The sequence below is a fragment of the Meleagris gallopavo genome, chromosome 4 (assembly GCF_905368555.1).
Source record: "Meleagris gallopavo chromosome 4, MGAL_WU_HG_1.1, whole genome shotgun sequence".
In the NCBI taxonomy this organism is placed as follows: Eukaryota; Metazoa; Chordata; class Aves; order Galliformes; family Phasianidae; genus Meleagris; species Meleagris gallopavo.
The window spans coordinates 38,118,883-38,139,468 of record NC_139407.1 but is presented as its reverse complement, the minus strand read 5'-3'; the positions used below and the strand labels follow the sequence as shown (position 1 = coordinate 38,139,468).

At 36.4% G+C, this 20,586-nt stretch overlaps 1 protein-coding gene across 18 annotated transcripts in view; it reads right to left on the bottom strand.

Moving 5' to 3' along the window:
• The window catches only part of PDLIM5 (PDZ and LIM domain 5), a 114,270-nt gene that overhangs the window by 38,717 nt on the left and 54,967 nt on the right, over window positions 1–20,586 (bottom strand). For 7 of the 18 annotated variants that reach the window (XM_085222908.1, XM_085222914.1, XM_085222913.1 and 4 more), the window contains exons 4-11: window positions 14,539–14,581; window positions 13,031–13,446; window positions 9,098–9,115; window positions 8,626–8,798; window positions 7,007–7,043; window positions 4,655–4,684; window positions 2,925–3,059; window positions 2,123–2,239 (exon numbers count right to left, since the gene is read on the bottom strand). In XM_085222908.1, the coding sequence (XP_085079034.1) occupies window positions 2,123–2,239; window positions 2,925–3,059; window positions 4,655–4,684; window positions 7,007–7,043; window positions 8,626–8,798; window positions 9,098–9,115; window positions 13,031–13,446; window positions 14,539–14,581 (969 nt within the window). Of the gene's footprint in view, window positions 1–2,122; window positions 2,240–2,924; window positions 3,060–4,654; window positions 4,685–5,375; window positions 6,368–7,006; window positions 7,044–8,625; window positions 8,799–9,097; window positions 9,116–11,055; window positions 11,073–13,030; window positions 13,447–14,538; window positions 14,582–20,586 lie in introns of those variants that run through there. The other 11 variants (XM_085222915.1, XM_085222916.1, XM_010710007.3 and 8 more) reach the window with 11 other exon arrangements.

Below are 20,586 nucleotides of genomic sequence, written 5' to 3'. Positions count from 1 at the left end.
AGTAGGTCTGTAAGCCTATAAAAAGTTTTTATATAATACAGTAATCTAACGATTTGCTGGCACTGGTTCTGCTTTATATTAGTTTCATTTCTCAGGAAGTGCCAGATTCTGTGGTTTACAGAGTCTGAAGTTGCCAGGATGACCATTTAAGGTGATTTTTTGAAACTTCCTGGAAAGGCTGTAATTGCTCCTAAATATTTCATTGCTGTTAAGCTTATAGGAGGATATTGCATATATGAAATTGAGTAATAATATGTTATAAATTATAGTAATTGGCTACATTGTCATATGTCTACTTTAAGCTTTCATTAAAGAGATAAAACTACAATTAAAAAAAGCATTATGTTTTATACAATGAGTCTGCTTTATAAGCAGAGAACCTAGCTTTAATCCAGTAATCGCATCCAGACCCTTCTTACATTTCACACCAAGATCTTTCTCCTTCTTGGTGGTTTGGTAGTGGGTGGTACAAATCACAGAGCTTCAGCCAAGAAAAGACAGAGCCCATTAGGAAAATAAAATCTATGCTAGTCACTGACAGTAAATGCAGGGCTTTAGAGGCAAAAACAAGTCTACTGACCTTTGGATGGACCGCATCTGCATTATTAAAAATCTGATAATGGCACCATGGATTTCTGATAGTTGCCACTTCAAAAAATATAGGATTTCTGGAGACCAGTTTTAGATGTACTCTCTATCCTAAAGAACATTGTAAGTAGCAACACTGGCTCAACAACAAAATATAAACACCAAATATAGTTGCTATACAAATTATCTCAACTTGAGAAAAGAAACAAAACTCCGTAGTTTCATCACATAGTTTACGTTCTCCTTCCCACACTCAATTATAATTCTTCTGTCCCCAGCTCATTCCAAGCAAGAAATACTAATCTACTTATTTTACTGCTTGCATAAATGCTTCAGCTCTCACCCTCAACCATATTTTCAGATTAAATACAGTTACAATAACTTTGCCTCAAATTAATATGCTAACCACTGTACCTGTTTGTCAGTATATAAATTTCCCTCTTAAATGCCGCATGTGATATGTGAAATGAGCTAATACTAGGTGAGAAAGAAGGGAAAAACTATCTCAACATGCTGAAATGTAGCTGCACGCACTCTGGTGAGGAACAAGTAGCATAGTACCTAACACATCAGTAGGCAGCTAATGGGCTGCCAAACATTACTGTAACTAAACTAAAAAAAAAAACAAACAAACAACAACAAAAACCACAACAACTCTGAAACAATCTCTGTAGCAAAGCAGCACCCACACAGTACACATTCTGAAATGCTAATTGCACATCCTTGCACAGAAGTAATCTAAACTTCTGCTCTAAGGAGAGCACTGTCTGCAAGGATACAGCACAAAATACTGTACCCTATGCAGTTGTCAGATCTCAAGATGCCTTCAAAAAAAAAAAAAAAATTAACAGCATTAAGCATTTTGTAAAAAGCTGTCACCCGTGTCTCTCTCAAAGGACAGAAAAAACTGAAAAAATGTGTATCCTATCATCTCCTCCAAGTGTTTTTTCCTCCGAGAGCACAGTGACTGAGTACAAATGTTGACAAGAATCTGTCTTTACTTTCGTGTTCAAAGTGTTAAGGAGAAAAATAAAACAGAAGGAAAAGAAAGAGATCCACATTTCGCTTGGAACTGCAATACGCAATCTATCAGAAAATCCTATGGACCTTCAATAACAGCATAAAAAAAAATTCTAATCACTGTCACAAGACCTAGATCCAAAGATGATCTCCAAAATATCAAGAATAGTGCCATTGAAGCTATCCAAGGCCAATGACAGAAAATTTGCCAATTTGAGGTGTTAAGCGATTCAGGGAACAAAAGCTGCCCCACTGACAATGTATCTATAACTAGATAGAAACTAGACTTTCCCTTTCTAAATTTCAAGTAACTGTCTTAAGCATTGTGTCATATTTGAATAAATATCCACAAAAATGTTCATGAATCTGCTTAGCATTTTTTTCATTTCTCTTCTCCATTCCTTTCCTACCATTTCCAGAAACGTTGCTAATTAATGGCAGATTAAAAAGACAAGTTTAAGTGAATGACAGACAGCTCTCCTTCCCACAAGATAATGAAATCTGAAAGATTTACCTCCCAGAAGCTGTTGCATCAATGTGGTCAGTGAGTCTGAGAGATGGGGCACTGCCAGGGGAGGACTCTGCTATCGGCAGAAAAGTGGCTGCAGACTCTGGTTTAGCATCATTTTCACTCCATTCACAATAACAAAACATACAAAGATTTCAAATCCATACTGAAATAGCGTGCTGGACAGGATACACAGTGCTTAAAAATGTTAGTGAATTGTAAAAAGAAAAAATGCTGCAGTTTATAGTGAAATAAAAATGGGAGATAAAATGAGGCACAATACTCCTAAGAGGTGTCACACTTTTAGTGAAGGGTGAGAAGCATCCTGCTACTTATCAACTCAGAAAGCTATGCAGCATTTTCCACTGATAAATATGGAACATCACATTATGTGATGGAAAAGTTTTTAGAAAAGAAACAGTCAAAAATGCTGGTGGTACAACTCCTTGAGCTGTATTTACTATTTGATGTGACTATTTAGGATGTTAGTTTTGTGAAGATTACAGTACGCATTTCTGCCCCCCAACCCCCTTTTTTTTTTTTCCAGACTAGAAAACAATCTAGAAAATATCATAATGGTGGATCTCTACTTAAAGAAAACACCCACCAGACATCTTATTTTAATATACAAAAGTAAAAGTGAACAACCATGAGTTTAGAGCAGAGTAAGGTAGCCACACAAGTAGAGCTTGTTTCATTTTATTTATTTGAATTAGCATGCAGAACTAAGAATCTTACTAAAGCAGGGACCCATACTAAGTGCTAAAAATTAAACAATTGATAGCATAGGGATGATCAGGGAGCAGACCTCATAGGAATTAAAGATGTAGATGGAAACTCTGGTACAGGTGGTATATCCAAAGCCTGGGTGGCAGTGGAGCTTTTACTCAGATTAGTAGAGGTATCCTGGGCTTCTGCTCTGCTACGCAGATCTGCAGGTATTCTTTACAGGTATTTGTGATGAAGGGAAAAATAAAAGAATCACGATTTATTTTGTTACTGATCAACTGAGGGACAAATATTTTCCAGCAACTACAGATTACCTAAAATATAAATCTGGGAAAATCCAGACATTTCTTCACTCTGGACAGTGAATTAATTCTACATTTAAGAAAAAAAAAAATCTGGATCCAGTGGCTCAAAATTATATAGTTAAAAGTGAACATCAACATACTGAGAAATAGGATATAGTGGAGTTAGAACTGAGTAGTTCCTAAAATGTGTAAATAAACTAGACTTTCCCTTTCTAAATTTCAAGTAACTATCTTAAGAGTTGCAATTTATACATTTCACTGATGGCCCTTCAATTTCCTGTCCTCCCATGTAGCTGAAAGGAAAAAAAGAGAAAATATATATTGTTTTATTCACTTAAATATCCCTAGGAGTGGCAGTTTAGGGAGAGAGAATAATACTAAAAGCCCACATGGCATTTGTCTTGGACAGTGTCCATAAAGCTGTAGCATTAAGTTGTGACGTTTATCAGTAAATTACGGATGGAAGACAAGTTTCTATGCCATTTTTTGTCATGTTCTCTCTTTTAGGTGATCACTTACATTTAAGCCAATTCATTTATATCAAAAACATCTTCAGAAATTTTTTCTGATGCATACCGGGAAGACGTGAGCTAAGGCATGTCATCCACATCCAAATGGAAAAGCCGTCAATTATTTTGGAAACAGTAACAAAGCTCAAAATCTTTGGTGTTGTGTAATGGGAATACTGGAAGAAGAGATGACAACTTCATAGTAGTAAACGAAATATGTTTTACATGTTCATATTACATTTTTGGGAACTAGTTTTTTGTTACTATGAATTCATAATAATATATAACTTTAAGTAGCCTTCCTCAAACTATACTCATACTCAAAATAGACAGACTGTGATTGCCTACGTTTACTTTTAATTAAATAGAGACTTCTATGCTTTGGATTATCTAGAAAGGCTTTTTCACTTGTGTCTAACTAAAGTAACTCATCCTTCAAAAGAAGGAAAGCTCATTAACTCTCATTCAGGAACATCTTCCAAACATAGAAATACTCAAAGGCCAAAACCATTCTATCCTTATGAAGAATACTTCACAGAGAATCTAAGTGATAATCTCTCGTGGTTTTCGTTGTACTGATAGCCTCAGAAACTCCTGTTTTCTTTTTCATTCGTAAGAAATTTTTTAAACCAAGCATAATAATTTTTACACACAGTTTCACATTCCTAACTCAATACACAGTATTCTGTTAACTGATTACATGGTAGTGTATGTGCTCTTCAGTAACATTTAGTTTTAGTAACATAGTACTTGGAAAACTGAGTTATGTGGTAGAGAAAAGACAAACTGATTGGCACTTCTCATCAAAACAGCCTTCGGTGAAATTATTGAAGTACTTTCCCCATTCGTCCTTAAGGAGTTAAACCAAAAGGTGTGTAATAAGTGAGATGTCTTAGTCTGTCATTACTGGTGTAAATATAATTGTACTCTATGCTGTGCAGTGTTATGCATCCATATCAGTGATCGATTGTTAGCATTAGAGACTTGGCTGTTACCTGAGCTCTCCATTCTCTGTTTTTTTTTCCCTAAAGATAAAGTGACAAATACAGTAAGATACTATACTGTGTATCAGTATAAACCACCTGGAAAGGAAATATAGGCACAAAATAACTTCATTAAAGGTGTCAATCCCTTTCAATTTTCCAACTTGTGCAATAAAAACAAAACCAAACAAACAAAAAAATCCCCCCAAATCCCACCACCCATTTCTACATGCTTTCTGTGAACATCAATCTGTTTCCAAGACCAATTTCATAAGAACAACTTTTAGATAAGCTTCAGAAACTACAAGCCAATTGCAACGATTCTCATGAAACATTTATGAGCAATTGGGTTTGCATATGTGCCTCACAGTTCCCATATGAGGATTGAAACTTCTGTGATTCAAAAAATGTAGCAACAGGTGATGGTGAATTTTTCTTAATTGAATTCTTACTTCTGCAATCACACAAAAGGTCAATCATTTTATCAGTTTCTGTAAATCTGATACTGAAATCTTCTGTCAGTTTTGAAAACACAAAAAAAGTAACACATTTCAAACATGATTATAAACTGTTACTTTGATACTTTCATAGAGTTCAGAGAGGTTCTAGGCATACTAGCATGGATGTGATTGTTCCTCTTGCTACCGTCTGTGAAGGTATAATGAATTTACAGCTCTTTGCATGAAGAGACTACTCAAGGAGTCCAAGAGACTCAAAAGAAAAGAGACATCACTACGTTAAAAGCAACTTTTATTAAAATACTCTTCAAGCTTCAGAAAGCATAAATTAATGAAGTGTAGCTACTATAATACATTATTTTACAGGAGAACCACAGAGCCATGAAGCTTTTATAAACACTAGAAATCCTAAGAGCTTCACTCTGAAATAAATAAATACTACCGTCTTGTCTTGCTCTTGTTAGAAGCTATGTGTTGAAGCTCTTACAGGTAAGGTACACAGCAACATTCTGCTTGTTTTCTTCTAGCTTTTCTAAAATATGAACAGTTCACTACAAGCTGCAGAATCTTTATATTTATCTTGCACTTGGATTGGCAACTGGCAATTTTTTATTATTATTACTACTTTCATTCGATTAAAAGCAGTTTATCTTCTTGTTCTACTTGTAAAACATTTACAACCGCTCTAAATTTGACTTGCTGAAAATCTAATGAAATCCAAGACAATTATCCTGTTAAGTACCACAGTCTGAAGTAAATGCATTCAGCCCTCTTCTTCCTCTTCCCCTACCACTAAATCAAAGTGGTACCATTTCATATTCTCTCGTTCACTGTTTTCTGCTAACAACCTACAGTAACTCAAACTTAGCAATGCAAATGACTCTTTTGAGGCAAAAAGAACTGCAACAGCCATCTTCTCTCCCTCACTGGGAAACCCAAGTTGTTCTGTGATAAGTACGTGTTTGTTTTTTTTTTTGTTAACTAGTGTCTAGCACAAAAACATTTTCATCTCAGTTTTTACACATCAGTAGGAAAGTGTTAGAAAAGTATAGAAAAGGCTAGAATTTCTCTCTTAGTGAGGCTAATGAAATACATTTTCTATTTTATTTTTGCAAAGCAGATGGAAAAGAAGAAAGGAAGTATTTGTATTTTGCTTTTGCAACTTGGGTAAAATCACTGGACATTAAGAACACGTGCTGAGACTTCATGGTGCCAGTCACGTAATTTTGTATATTTGGGGCTAAAGACGTGGATGGGGAGCTTTTCCCTGTGGAAAGAAGTGACAGAAGAAAAATAAGAAAAAGGAAAGAAAGAAAGAAAGAAAGTTTGTCTCAAGCAGTTGCACAAGTGGGCATGCAATCTCCATGCACTACTTATATCCATACATCTCCTTCCTGTCCTTCAAACTGTTGTTTCCAGTGTTAGATAATGCCAATAGGAAGACTCCCAACTGCACAAACAGTAAGATTTAGCCACTACATCGTCCTCATATCAAACAACACTTATCCCAAACCAAGGAGACAGCTGACCCTCATTCAGTCTAGAATAGCCCATATTTTCCAGCTACATCTTGAAACCCAATACACACTTGCAAATCAAAAATGCCTGGTTAGATTTAGAAAAAGAAAACATGTTGACAAGCTGACCTTGCACAGAAAAGCAAAACAGTCCAATTTTTTTGAAAAGCTCAAACTCCTGCACAAATATTAATACTGGACTGTACAAACAGGGATTTTAAAAGGTTGGTCTACACAAAAAGATTCTTGATTTTTACATGCTGAATTATAAGGCAAAAGCAGCAATATTTTAAAAACACTCAAACTTCACACAAATGCAAAAGTAACATTATCAGTTATGTAATAAGACATGCAAAGTATTAAAGTAATAATGAAAAACATTGACTCACTTAGACTTCTTTGAACCTTCATGTTCTGGTTCTTTCACTGCAAGAAAACAGAAAATTTTGACTTCCTAAGATACAAAACAGCACTGCCAAACACCAAGATTCTTCCCTGTGCCGAACTATTCACCCCAACAGGAAATTACAAGTCGTATTTAGATTCCTCGATTCTAAATGTGCCCTATGGGAAATGAGATATGTCTATAAACTTGAAGAGCCCCTTTGCCAGCACAATTACTGTAAGATGGTTCTGCTGGTCTCTGTCATGTCTCTTGGCCCGCTGTCCATGTTGGCATTGAGAAAGTAGAGAGAAAGGGAGTTGAGAAGAGAGTGGAATTTTGGAGGCAATTCTTTTGGACAAACATCCAGAGGGTTTGAACGGGGTGATCATTCAAGCACCTGTCTGTAAGGCTATAACTCATCAAGGTGCTAGAGGGCTGCAGGCAGAATAACATAAAATCTCAGCCTGTTTTTAAGTTTGGCGAATATAGTTGCAATCACACTTTGGTAATATTTAGTAAAGCGATTATTTATCAATACTTGATCAGAACACAGATGTATTATTTGATATTGAGTTCTCATTCTGACAGGGAGAGAATTCAAAGAAAGATAATGATGCAATACTAGACTAGTATAACACAGGACTACCAAACAAACTATTAACTATCTGAATTCAGAATGGCGTATCACACAAAGACACTAATCCTTATTCAGTGAGATATTCTCATTGGTCTCTGGAGTAATTCTGCCAGAGAACTGATAGCTGATTTAATCAAATCTGTCCCCAGGGAGGGAGTCCACTTTACTCACTGCCTTTATTTTATTATTATTAAAATATTCACTTATCATAGCACTAGATGTAAAAAGCAGAAAAAACATGAAATTATCAACCTTCCCATTAGCTGTCTGTCTGAACATGACGGACATCAAACATTCTGACACAATTTCTGATAACTTTTATATAGTTTTACAGATATCATCCAATAAACCACAACCAAGAGCATAAAGTGAAATTCAAGATCCACCATAAAATTATATGACTGGGAAAGATCTTCTCTGCATTTTCAGTTTCAATCTACAATAAATATAGACATATTATTATATCATAAGTAGAGGATGAAAACATGCCCTGGGAATAAACTGAGGAGCTATGGAATTGTGCTTCTGAGTCATTAAATCATTATGGATTGCATACCTTCATATAATCGTCAAAGATTTTCTAAACGCCTGAAAAAAGCTTTAGTTTTTCTTTGTACTTTCTGAAGTACTGCATTTGAACAGAAGCAGTGCCATTTTGGTTGTGCAGAAGGGGAAAGAAATGGCAAATACATATTCTAGGAGTAGAAATGGTAACTTTAAAATCTATCTAGAGTGTACCGATACTCAAATCAGTAAGAAATAATGTCTACTAATGCATATATTTTAAGTTACCTGGGAATTTGAAGAGTTCTATAAAAACTACTTCCTACTATAGTCTTCTGAAACTGTCTTCTGCCTCTGATTTATTGTCCAAGAGGAGAAAACTAGTAAGTGTGACTGAATCACCTTATTATTTCCCCTACCAGCTTTAAAAAACACCTATCTTCCCACAGCCTTTAATTTTATTTCCTTATGAAGCTACTCACTATGATCAGTGCCGGTGATCTGGGCAAGGATGCGAAAAGAGCGTGACTGGGTAGTGCCTGTCCGGGGATGCCAGTCTTCAGTGTCTTCGATCAGCCGCTTCTTGCTGGCATCGCTGTGAGTAGGGGTGTGGTAGAACTCCGTATAGGTGTCCACAATGTGCTTCCGTGGCGGGCTGTGTTGAAGGGAGGAGAGAATAGTGAGCTAAAAGCTTCTTCATGAATCATCTAGGTTAGAGTAACTACAAAGACATGGGCAGAACTGTGGCTTTTCACAGCATTTAAAGGCAACTTCTGAGTTTGAATATAGCAGTGAGCTCTACAAACACATCTGAACACAGACTCAGTTCTCTGAACAAAAATACAATTTGATAATTATTCTAGTCCAAATAAAATATTTTCTTTTGTATCATTACTAGAACATTTGAAACTGTAAAAGACAGTATTATCAAGACGTACATATTTAAACATTTACCGTTTGGGTGGGATTTTCCTTGGAGATGACAGAATAACACAGCAAGAAAAAGTTTTCCCAGTGTAAACAGGAAAAAGAGAGAAAAAAGAAAAGAAGAAAAAGTAAGAAGTTTGAAACAAAAAAAAATGCAGCTAATTATTCTACTGAATTAGTTTTAGGGGAAAGTGTATTGAAAGGGCATTGAAACAACAGGTGAATATGCTTGTTTTATTAAAGTCCAGTAGTCTATTCACTTATGATCAAGTGTCCTGGACTAAAAGTCCTGGACAAACTCTTCCCTTCATTCACAAGAGGCAAAAAACTAACTGTGCACAAGGCCACCCAGCACACACAAAGTCTTTTGCAATTGGTAGGACCTGGATCATAGCTGGATGAAAGTGTAGGTAAATACGCTCTAAAGCACAACAGGAAGCTACAGAGTCTTGATACCTTCTCCAAAAGTAAAAGACAATGGGGTAATGATTTTTATCTGAAATGTTTCTCCTCAGTAACTTATGTGCTATTATATGACCAACCCCTGACAGTGGACTTAGGTGAATACAGGATTCTGAAGCCTTACTTTAAGTAATTGATCTAAAGAAAATGTAACGACGTTGATTATTTTAAGAGCAGGTAATAGAAGATTCCTACTACATATATTCCTAAATTCTATATTAGTTATCTTAAAGCATTAATCTCTCAGAACCTATGCCTGTACTCCTTTTTTTTTTTTTTTACAAAGTTTATAAGAGATGACCTGTGCAAAACTAGCTCCTAAGAAATTATAATTCTATTAAAAAAAATAATAATAAAATAAAAACAACCCAATCCTTTAAAAGTTACTTCTATTTTTTTGCTACTACTTACTGCATTGTTAATGTCCGAAGTGCTTTTGGTAAAGATTAAAAATGTGAATGACAATTTTGTACATTATTAATTGCCATCAGGAAAGAATTAGATCCATTCAGTGGAATGCATTAACAAATACTTCAGCTTAAAAGAATAGACAACATTTGAATGATAGGAAATCTATCATTCAAAATTACAGCAAAAGATTGAATTTAAGGACACACAGCATTAGTGAAGGAAATGTACCTCGCCAGATTACTATAGAGGGAGGGTTATAAGAACAAGGAAAGTAGCATTTCCAGGATGGAGTAAAATAAATCCAAAGAAAGTGAAGTAAAGCAATAAAACAGTTAACAGTGAGAATCAAGTCTGAAGCAGTAATTAAAGGTATATTGTTACATAGAAATGTAATCATTTACATGCTGTAATATCATTAGAATAATATTATTGACTGCATTCTAGCAACTAAGAATTAAGTCCTTTGCATTTGATGATAACGGTATAATAATTAAAATATCCTGCTGATTTCTCTCCTTTTACTTTCTTATGGCTTAATGGTCTACTAGTAATGAGCCACTGAGGCACGAGGTGGTGCCAGAGGCAAAGGAATATTCTATGAGATGGACTGAGGCTTGACTCATTCTCGAGGCAAGAGCAGAAAAGACAAGCCAATAAAATCACAATAAGTCATTACTATCATCCCATGTCATTCTTAATTTTGTGGTATGAATTCAACATCTGGCCTTTCATTCCATACTCCTCAGATTATTTTCCCTTTTATACTGTATTTCATCATTCACCGGTTGTGTTACTGACACCAATTAGCTATAGATTCATCAAGAATCTATCAATACACACAAACACTGCACAAATGTTTTGTGGAATAATTTTAAAAAATACTGCAGTTTAACACAGTGAAAAGCAAGATCACATCATGTCCAATGCAGACAAATCATTTATTACACTAAGTAGTTATAAGGAAGCTGAAGCTGTTTTGCCAAAATTTTAAATATAAAACTCTGTAAGAGTTTTATACAATATTGTTTTGTTTGCAAAACAAAAATACATGCTGGTTATTCCAACAAAGAAAAAAACAACCATAATTCAACTCCAGTGCTGTTGATACTAACTTTGTCACTGTTGTTATCTGCAAGGGAAAAAAGGTATTTGACTTGTTAATACAATCTTTGCTTCTTGAAACATTACAGGATCTTCCAAATCCAAATTCTGGTAGTCACATAGAGATTCAAAACTTAAACCATCAAGAGAACCTATAAAGGAAAAATTTAGCCCACCTGAACTTAAATTGAGTGAAGTCTATGAACATCTTACCTTTTTTAAAGCAGCAGGCACATTTTCATGTGAGAGTTGGCAAGAAAGTCACAACAAAATTTAATTGCATGAAGCCTAGTAAGGACAAATTGCTCTCCATTTATGCCAGGAGTAAACAAGGAAAAACAAAACTTCCTGGCCCATCCTGAAGTGAAGGCAAATAGTTTATATACCAAACATTATTTGAGGGAAGTGGGAAGTGAGGAGGGAGGAAGGAAAAAACCAACTTCTGAGTATTAAGCTATGTCTGAAGAATTCTATTTGCTCAGCAGTGCTATCTATGAGCAAGACGCAAGTATACAAGAAGTAAAATGGAATTTATTTCAGGCTGATCAATAATCTAAAGCCCTCACTGTTACATCATAAGCGTCAAATTCCACATTAAATGGGGTTGTGGTTTTACATAGCAAACTTACATTTCTACAGTGATAGTTAACTAAGTAAAACAAAGTTAGTCAGGTAGCTGCAGATGAACATAATCATTTTAATGTTTCTTTACTTGTTTCCTACTTAAGGACTGCAAGACTAGTATTTAATTCTTACTTAATCTGAGTTACAGACTTAAAACACTGTCGTAGGGAAGATATAATACAGTTGTGCTGATTTTTTTTTTTGTCCCTTTTCCACTGCAAATGTTTTCAAGATTATCCAAACTAGATAAGAAAGGCTGGCAGCAAACAGGAATTTCCCAACCTACCAGCCGTGAAACTCCTCAGTCAGTATTATTCACTCATCTCTAAATATAAGGCAAGGAAGGTATCAGCGTGCATTCAGTCACTCTATCCTGATTGTTAAGTGCTTACACCTCCAACACTTCCTTCCTTCCCGAAAACTTAATTTTGTTGCTATTGTTCAGCTTTTTCAGTACCAATTACTACATTTGAATGCTCCTTACATACTATTTGATAAAATTCCTGGGAAGACAGAGACAGTCTGGCAATGTGATCCCAAAGAAGCAAGTCCTTGGGATCTCCTGCTCTCGTCCCATCACTAAGCACTATGGATTCCTTCCATCATCTGTTAAAGATTGGCCTTGAAGGCACCATGACAACAGAGTAATATAAAATCCATCTGGGCAGCATTATATAAATATGCATATGGAAAATATTTGTACTGCAATTTTAGGGGAATAGTCGCCTAAATTTTTCTTTCCAGGAGATGATTACTTGAAACTGTGATCTTTTATTTTAGCTGATATGGATGGCTACTTTTCTGTAGATTTCCTCATATAATCAGTCCGAGAGGAGATTGGATGTGATGGGCACCTTCCCTTTGAGGAATGGGAAATACTAATAATACATTTTAGGTTTCAAGTTCTTGAAATTGAAGATAAGCCAAGAAAAGTCAAAAAGCAAGAAGACAGTCATCACAATCAATGCTGAGGGTCAACAGTCCTTCTTGCCAGGCGGCTCTGCACCTCCAAGTGCCTGCTGCTTTCAACCTCTGCACTGGGACCCAATGTAAACAGTGAGACACAGGTGTCCAAATGAACGCTGGGCTTGTTGCACGGTCTGAAAACACATCACGATACAACAAATTTTGGTGTGGTCTGCTGCAATTTAGATGTGACACTACAAACTGACATTTTCACAATTAAATCCTCACAGACTCAGCCCTTCAAAGCACCCCTTTCTGAAGGCACACCAATTCCTCAGAAATTTGCTTCTGGTAATTGGACGGCACACCTGAGATGTGTTTTACTTGGCACTTGAACAAGCCCAGCTTTTTTCCTGCGAGGAAGAGACCCTCACAGCAAAAAAAAATCCCACCTACCCATTTTGCTGTTTATTGTCACCCTGGTTCTCTCTGAATCCTCGTCGCAGCCCCTCCGCTAGCTCCTGGGTGCTGTCGCCGACATGGCCGCCTGGGGCGGCATTGTGCGTGGCAGGCTGCCGTGGGACATTAACGGCAGGTTTAGCAGTGCTCGGCGTGGGCGGCCGCCCATCAGCATTAGGCTTGGCATTAACATGCAGTCCTGGTGCAGCAAATGGGGCCGGGGTGGGGAGCATGGGTGCCGCCTGGGCTGGGGTGAAGGCAGAGGACGGTGACGGGATGGAGGTGACTTTTGAGGAGGTCACAGCTCCGAATGGCCTCGGGGTCTTATTGTAAGCCACACTGGCCATGGCAGTGACTTTGGATGCAGCAGCAGAGGCAACAGGCACAGGCTTAACTACTTCTTTAGGTTCTCCCTATGCAAGATAAAAAAAAAAAAAAGAAAAAAACACACAAAACCACACCAACCACATGCACATTCCTCAGCAGGTATTTTCAGTGCTGCTGAGGGAGATAACATGCCTAGCATGAAGCAAGGAAGAGGTATGAGCATCACAGAAGCAAGTGAGAGTGTAGTCAAGAAATCTGTGGAAAAAGTGAGCCATGCATTTAAGAAAGGGCATGATCTGTGCGTGCATGGTCAAAAATCAAAGACCACGATGCTAACTTTTCTCATTGCATCCAAAACAGACACTACACAAATCAAATTCAAGACAAACTTAAGCACTGCTCCACTGCAAAACCCAATGGATAATTCATGTGGAAAATATTAGTGTTTTTAGAAATCCATATTCCACTTCCAAATCCAGTTTGAGAAACGCACATTCCTCATAAGCTAGGATCATGTGCGTGCGTATGAACACACGGTATACATTGATCTGTTGATAGGGGCCTGAAGGGAAGAACCGAGCTCCGAAGCTCATTTGCCAGAGGCCAGTACTTCGGAACCATGTCAGCTTTTCTAGTTGCACTCCACTGACTACAGGGACAAAAGTTTCTCCAGCCAAACTTCAGACCCACTCCTGTCCTTACTTGAGACTCGAGGACCAGGTGCCACTTGAGTGGTTGAGTCACAAATACATAACTCAAGATCAGTACGGGTTATAGCTTCCAGATGAGAAAAATATAAGACTGATAACACCTGATATACTACAGCCATGTGGGAAAAGAAAACTGTGGTTATCCCAGGGTCAGGGATGCAAGAGATCAACAGTTTGTTCTTTTTTTCCCTCTTTCTATAAAGTCATTGCCTTTAGAGCAATGGCAGATGAAAATAAAAGAGTTTTTCCCTTGAGGATATCGACAAAAATTCAGCATTATCTTTCAAAAAAGTTCTAAAAGCTGGAAGATAACTTTTTTTTTTTTTTTTAATGGATGCTCATTTGCCAGGTTTCTCAATTCTTTTTGGAGAGAAAAAAGATGTGGAAATAAAGCATGCTGTACTATTTAATAGAAGGATAACAGTTAGTGCTACATGCTACATTTCTTGGTTGTGATGATGAACATACCTTTGGTACATGAATAAGATCAGGTTTTGTTGCAGAAGCCACTCTGAAAGAAAAAATAATGTACACATAATTACAAAAACAAAGGCTTCAATGTTTAAGTATTTCCCTTTCCCAACTCACCACATCTGCCCATGGACCAAAATTGTACCATTTTGTTTCCTTTAAGAGAAACAAGAAGTATTCAAGTTATATATCTGGTAAATATAGGGCAGAAGGAAAAACAAACTGGATGAACTAATCCAGACACAAAATTAGGAACTCTGGCGTGCATCACCAAGTACTATTTCACTTAGAAATTCATAACATCATATCACCAGAAAGGAGACATTAGCTGAAATTTGCTTGTTGTTTTCCTTCCTTTCATTAGAAGATATATCGTGTAACTCAAATGTTCTGGTCAGATAAGTTGCATTCTCAAGTGCATAACCCTTATCTAGGCTTAAAACGGAAAGCTTCTTTTTAAAACAACAACAATCCTTCTGAATGACTTAAATTAAAAAATACAGGGTGCCACTTTTGGCACAGTATTCAGTTTTCAAAGATGAGGTTAATGTCACTTGAATTCCACAGCAGATAGCAAAAAAAAAAAAAAAAAAAAAAAAGCCTTCCAAACAAGGAGTGCATTGAAACTAACACTGGGTGGTAGGAAGCAAAGGAAATATTGTAACGGAAAGAATGAAGATAAAGAAATGACAAGTTCTAAACTGGTAACATAGGACAGTAAAAGAATCTCATTTGATTTATCTTTTTTAGATTTGCAAGTACATGTGTGCAAAAATACACTAATACTCTACAATTTCTCAAAGGCAATCAAATCAAGAAAAAGTTCAACCCACTGACATTTTGTCTGACAACATCACTGCTGATATACTTCAGCTTTCTCTTGATGTTTTGGTAGAAAAGCGGCTTCCTGACACATTTCAAAATATTTCCGGCCATATTTGATAGCTGCTCAGAAAAACTGGATCCTTGAATGACTGAAGAAGAGCTACCATATCCTGCCTAAAAATCACACAACTTTGACTTCCTAAGAACCTTCTAAGCAGGTGTTTGCAGAACTGAAGCTGGATTAACATTTCTGAAAGATACTTTGCTGCTGAGGCAAAAAAAAAGGTTTGTTTATTTTGAGATCAGCAGAGAATACATTTTCATTAAACACCTCTATAGCATAAGGCAGATTTGAAGTAGGCATGCCCAGTCTGCTTAAGTGAAGCCTTCTCAACTCTTAACAAATGTCTTTTTTCTTTTTTAATAACTGTTTTAAATGTTTACTCCTTCCCTCTAAGCCATTTAGTCCTCAGAGCTCATCCAATTTCAACAACAACCTTTTGGCCATTCAGGTTCAGGAACTCACTTATAAAAAAAGGAGATGCATATAATTCACATTTGCTACATTGGCAAACAAACTGAAAAAGCGATAAAACAATAACAAGCAGGAAAAAAATAACAAGCAAGGAAAAAAAAAAGCATAACTATTAGAGTGCAAGAAGATCATCTTCTGCACTTTGCCTTCATTATTTGTGCATCACAGCTGACACACATTATGTCCACATCAACAATAATTCTCGGAGAGAGGGATTTCCCCACTCTGAAGAAGAGGTCTGTTCTCCTGTTTCCCACAGAGTTTCCAGCCTATGAGAATTCTGGCCTCCAGCCCTCCAAAGCACCAGGGTGCATCATTAATCACTCCTAATTGCAGAGTTGTCAATTTGCAGCAACAAAAGCAACATAAATGTAACAACACATATGGAAGCCTTTTCTTTTTAAAGACTAGAGTTAGAAGGAAATATGCATCTCGTTCCATGTTTTAGGTATGCATTTGTTAATAAACTTGGAACTTTTAAAAGATGGATTAAACTAACCTAACAGTTAGGAGTAGTAAGATATTCATTACTCAGATTAACTCCTTATTTCAGAGTTGAGAAGAAAAGTTTCTCCTTGCTAATGCTCAATTCTGCAGTTCCAATCTATAAGAGAAATGCATCTTTTTCTTGATTGTTTTAAAAATAATTAAATTCCAGTTTGCAGCAAAAGTTTGCTCTGAATTCACCATAGCATTTAGCAAAATTTCAATCCCTGCTTCTATTCTTCAAAATTCATCCACCAAGAAGAAAAAAATGCATTTAAAAAAAAAAAAGGCTTGTTAACTACACTGTTCCCAATGTTCTTTTATTACTGGAGTCAGACAGCAGACAGCACAACAACTTTAATTCCCCCAAACATACTTGAAACAAGGACATAAGTCTGTGTCCCAGACATACTTCAAACAGTTTAACTTGGCCATGTCAAATTCAGACCATAGCCAGACTAAAATCTTTGATTTATCCAATACCGCATAAAGAAAATGCTCATCCAGCAAACTGAGCCACCAGGATCTGAATGTGAAAAATGTACAGTGGTTAGACAAGACAGTACAAAAGGAAATGCACAGTTCAAACTGAGGAGCAAAACATGTCCAACACATTTAAGAAGCTACCTGCTTCAGGGCTTACATCTTGACTGCTGTCCTCGGAAATAAAGATAGATATTAAGAAATCTGCAGAGTAAGATGAAACATTTTAACTGCAGATTCTTGATCATTTTCTTAGCTGTTAACACCTAGCTTTCCACCTAGCAATTTAAGATTTCATGCTATTTTGATTAAGCAGAGTGTATTAATACCTGACGATGCGGCCTCCAGAATAAGATGACATTCTTGTCTTGTTAATACTCATTAGAAAAGAAGAACAGCAAGGTATTTTCTGAATGACTTAAAGATGGCAATTCAGTACATTAGTTTATGTAAAATTCTGGTTATGTACAAACAAAACAGATACAAAAGCTCAGTAATAAATGCTTATTATAAACAGTGCACACAAAAGACTTTTGCTAATGGCTGGATTGAGTTCCAGGCTGCATTGTTAAGCTTCTTACAAATTATTTTAGACAATGGAAATACAGGCAACATTCATCAGTTAGTGACAGCTGGGATACTGAAAACGAAAGTGCACAACATTTTTGCACTTCTCCATCAAAGTTGTTTGTTCTTTCAATAAAAGGGCTATACTTAGTCTGCATAAACAGTTCATTTCAACCAGAAAAACATGTTCAAATTTACTTTCCCAACATCCTACAAGCTGTTTCTCTCCAGTGAATACTTTTGTGACATTTAATGTAATTCCAACATTCAACTTCCAGCACAGCCTTATTAGGAAAATGAATTGGTTTGCTCATCACTGTAAATAGAGTGCCCAGCAAAAAACATTCATTCCTTAAATTCTCCTTTTATTAATTCACTCTTCCAAGTATTTCACCCATTGAGAAGACCTAATACAACCAAATCCTTTCAAAATTACTGATACTTGGAAACCCCCAAGTAATGCTATGAGCTGTACAACTTGGTATAACATCTCCAAAAAGCAGTCACCAATATAAACACTATAATCTCACTGATGAGTGTTAAGGAATTAAATTTAAGGCAAAACAAAATTCTTCAGAGGCCCCAATACCCAGCTGGTAAATCTGGTAAACCAAAAGATGCATTTCAGAGTATTTCTCCTAAATTCCATTAAGGACCTATCACTCCTTTAAGGTAAACCTCAAGGAGGTAACTGTACTCAATGCCTGTATTCATACAGGTATTGTGTTTTTGGCTTTTTTTTTTTTAACTCTGAAATTTAAAAGATTGCTTATGAATTCTAGTCTCAGATACAGCAATGAGAGGTTGCAAAATTTTAATTAGTAAAGTCAAGGCAGGAAGACTTTCTGCAAAATTGGATTTGTTGGTCTTAAGTGAAAAATTCTAATAGGAGGAAGGAAGATAGATTTTTTTTTTCCCTTCTCATTTTGAAAAAGAGCTCCTTTTCCCTAGCTGTACAGTCAGGACATAGTTTCTGGCAGCAGATACAACATCCCTGAAAAGTCAGTGCTCAGGACTTCTTGCTGAAAACCTCAGCTTTTAATGGTTTTGCCACTGTAGTCTGCAGTTCTGTTTTGTTGATGTTTTTGACTCATATATTTCTAGATAGCAGTTGACAGGGCAGAAAGCTAAATGCATTTGTTTTTCATAAATTAGCTAGCCTGCATGAAAACAAGAAAATGACAAGCAGAAAATACTTAGCATTGTAAATAATAAATTATGACTTTTACTAGGGGTTATCTGAATAAAAACAAATTCAGATATAATTTAAAGAAAAAAAAGAATAATCCAAAAATTATTTTTCCCTTAGTGCAAAGCCCTTTCCCTACTGCAGACAATTCAATTTTTACCACCTCTGCATTGTAAGAACAGAAGACCATTCTCAAGCTTGCTTCTTGTTGCAGTACATACAGAATATATCAGAAATGGTTGCCTTATGCAAATAACTTGAGTCATCTGCCAGGAAGTAAAATAACATGCAACTGCACTTCCCACAACTTGTAGGATTGTACGCTGTGCCAGGTGGCACAAGTTGGCATGCTGGCACTTCAGAAACATTGCTGGGACAAATATTTGCAGCCCAGCAACGGCAACCCTGTGCACATCTCCATATGTGAGGAAGAAGAGGCAGAAAAATTATCATTAAGCAGAGCTAGATGAGAACTGGAAAGCACTACAGTCACTGTAAAAAAGGAGATGACATTTTTTACTCCTCTTTAAGAAACACTGCAATGTTTTCAGACCTATACTTTGGCCATCATGCCTGGTAGTGCACCAACAGGCTGCTGTGATGGCTATATCACTTTCTCTCTCCCCTAAGCCATTCTTTTTGTTCTAGTTCAGTACATTAGATTTCATTTAGTTGAACAGGTGAAATTATAACAAATATGAAAGGATGAAGATTGGATGTCCATCTGCTTTTTACAAAAATGGTGGCACTTAAGACACCATATATAGTAAGTCTTAGTGCTAATCTCACATTCTTACATTACAAGCTAATTATTACATTAAAAATGCATATTTCTTCTCTTGCCCTATAAAATCAGTCAGTAAATCTTGCTTCCAGGATCTTTCAAACGTAAATGTTAAAACACAAATTCCAGTGTGTTTCTAATGAAAAGAGTTTCTGTGGGTACTCAGTTTGCATCTGAAATGCCAGGAAAGGAGCTGTACAGCCAGATGGCTGATTTTATTTATTTATTTATAAACAGCTAGCCTCTTTAAAACCAACTTTGAAAGAGTTGTCATTTAGAGCTTAAGGCATCCACACTCTTTGCTGAGCTATATTCATGGAATATGTTGAGAAGATTGGCATTTATTTCTTCATAGGTTAGTATGTCAAGATAATATTTGTCATCTCTGAAACAGTGCTTTCTTACACATAGCCTAGGAACATTAGCTTATAAGTCATTCAACACATATTCTGTTTTCATTAAGTTTAAAGGGGGAGATTTAATATAATGTACATGTCAGCATTTTGCATCTGGCGTATAGTATGTAATACCTTTATATCCGCACACTGTGCACCCTCCCAGCACTTCAGATGAAGATAAAATGAAATCAGGTAAAAGAAAGAAAAATTACGTCCTTGTTTTACTGCTCATCTGATAGTTGGCCAAGTCAAATGTAGATCCTCGAAATTTAAATAAGGTTTGGGATTTCATTATTATGTGTTAAAATAAACAGTGCTGACATTTTAGGAGAGGAAGAAATTGCCCTTTGCTTCGGTATTCCAGCCCACAAAGGATTAGTTGTTTTCAAGACCTCCCAAAGGCAACCACTGCTCATAGTCTCATTCCTGTGGTCTGTGGCAACCCTACCAAATACATCTGTAAAGAAAATTTAAGTGCACTCAGATAATATTTTATTTTATTAAGACAAAGCCAAAACCAAACTAAAAGCTAAGGAAGAAATGCTGTGAAATACATCTCACTTACCTTCTGACTGACAAAGATTCACAAGTACTTTTTAGAAGTAGAACTTTAGAAACCTGCAGGTACCAGTGTATACCAGCGTATACCTGCGTATGACCAGGAATGGACCAGGAGCAGTATATTTGTCTGTACCTACTTAAGACTCCATGACCAGAACTGAGACAGGAAAAGTTCCCCTACTACCAATTATGGCCTTTGTTTTACATCTGTATACAA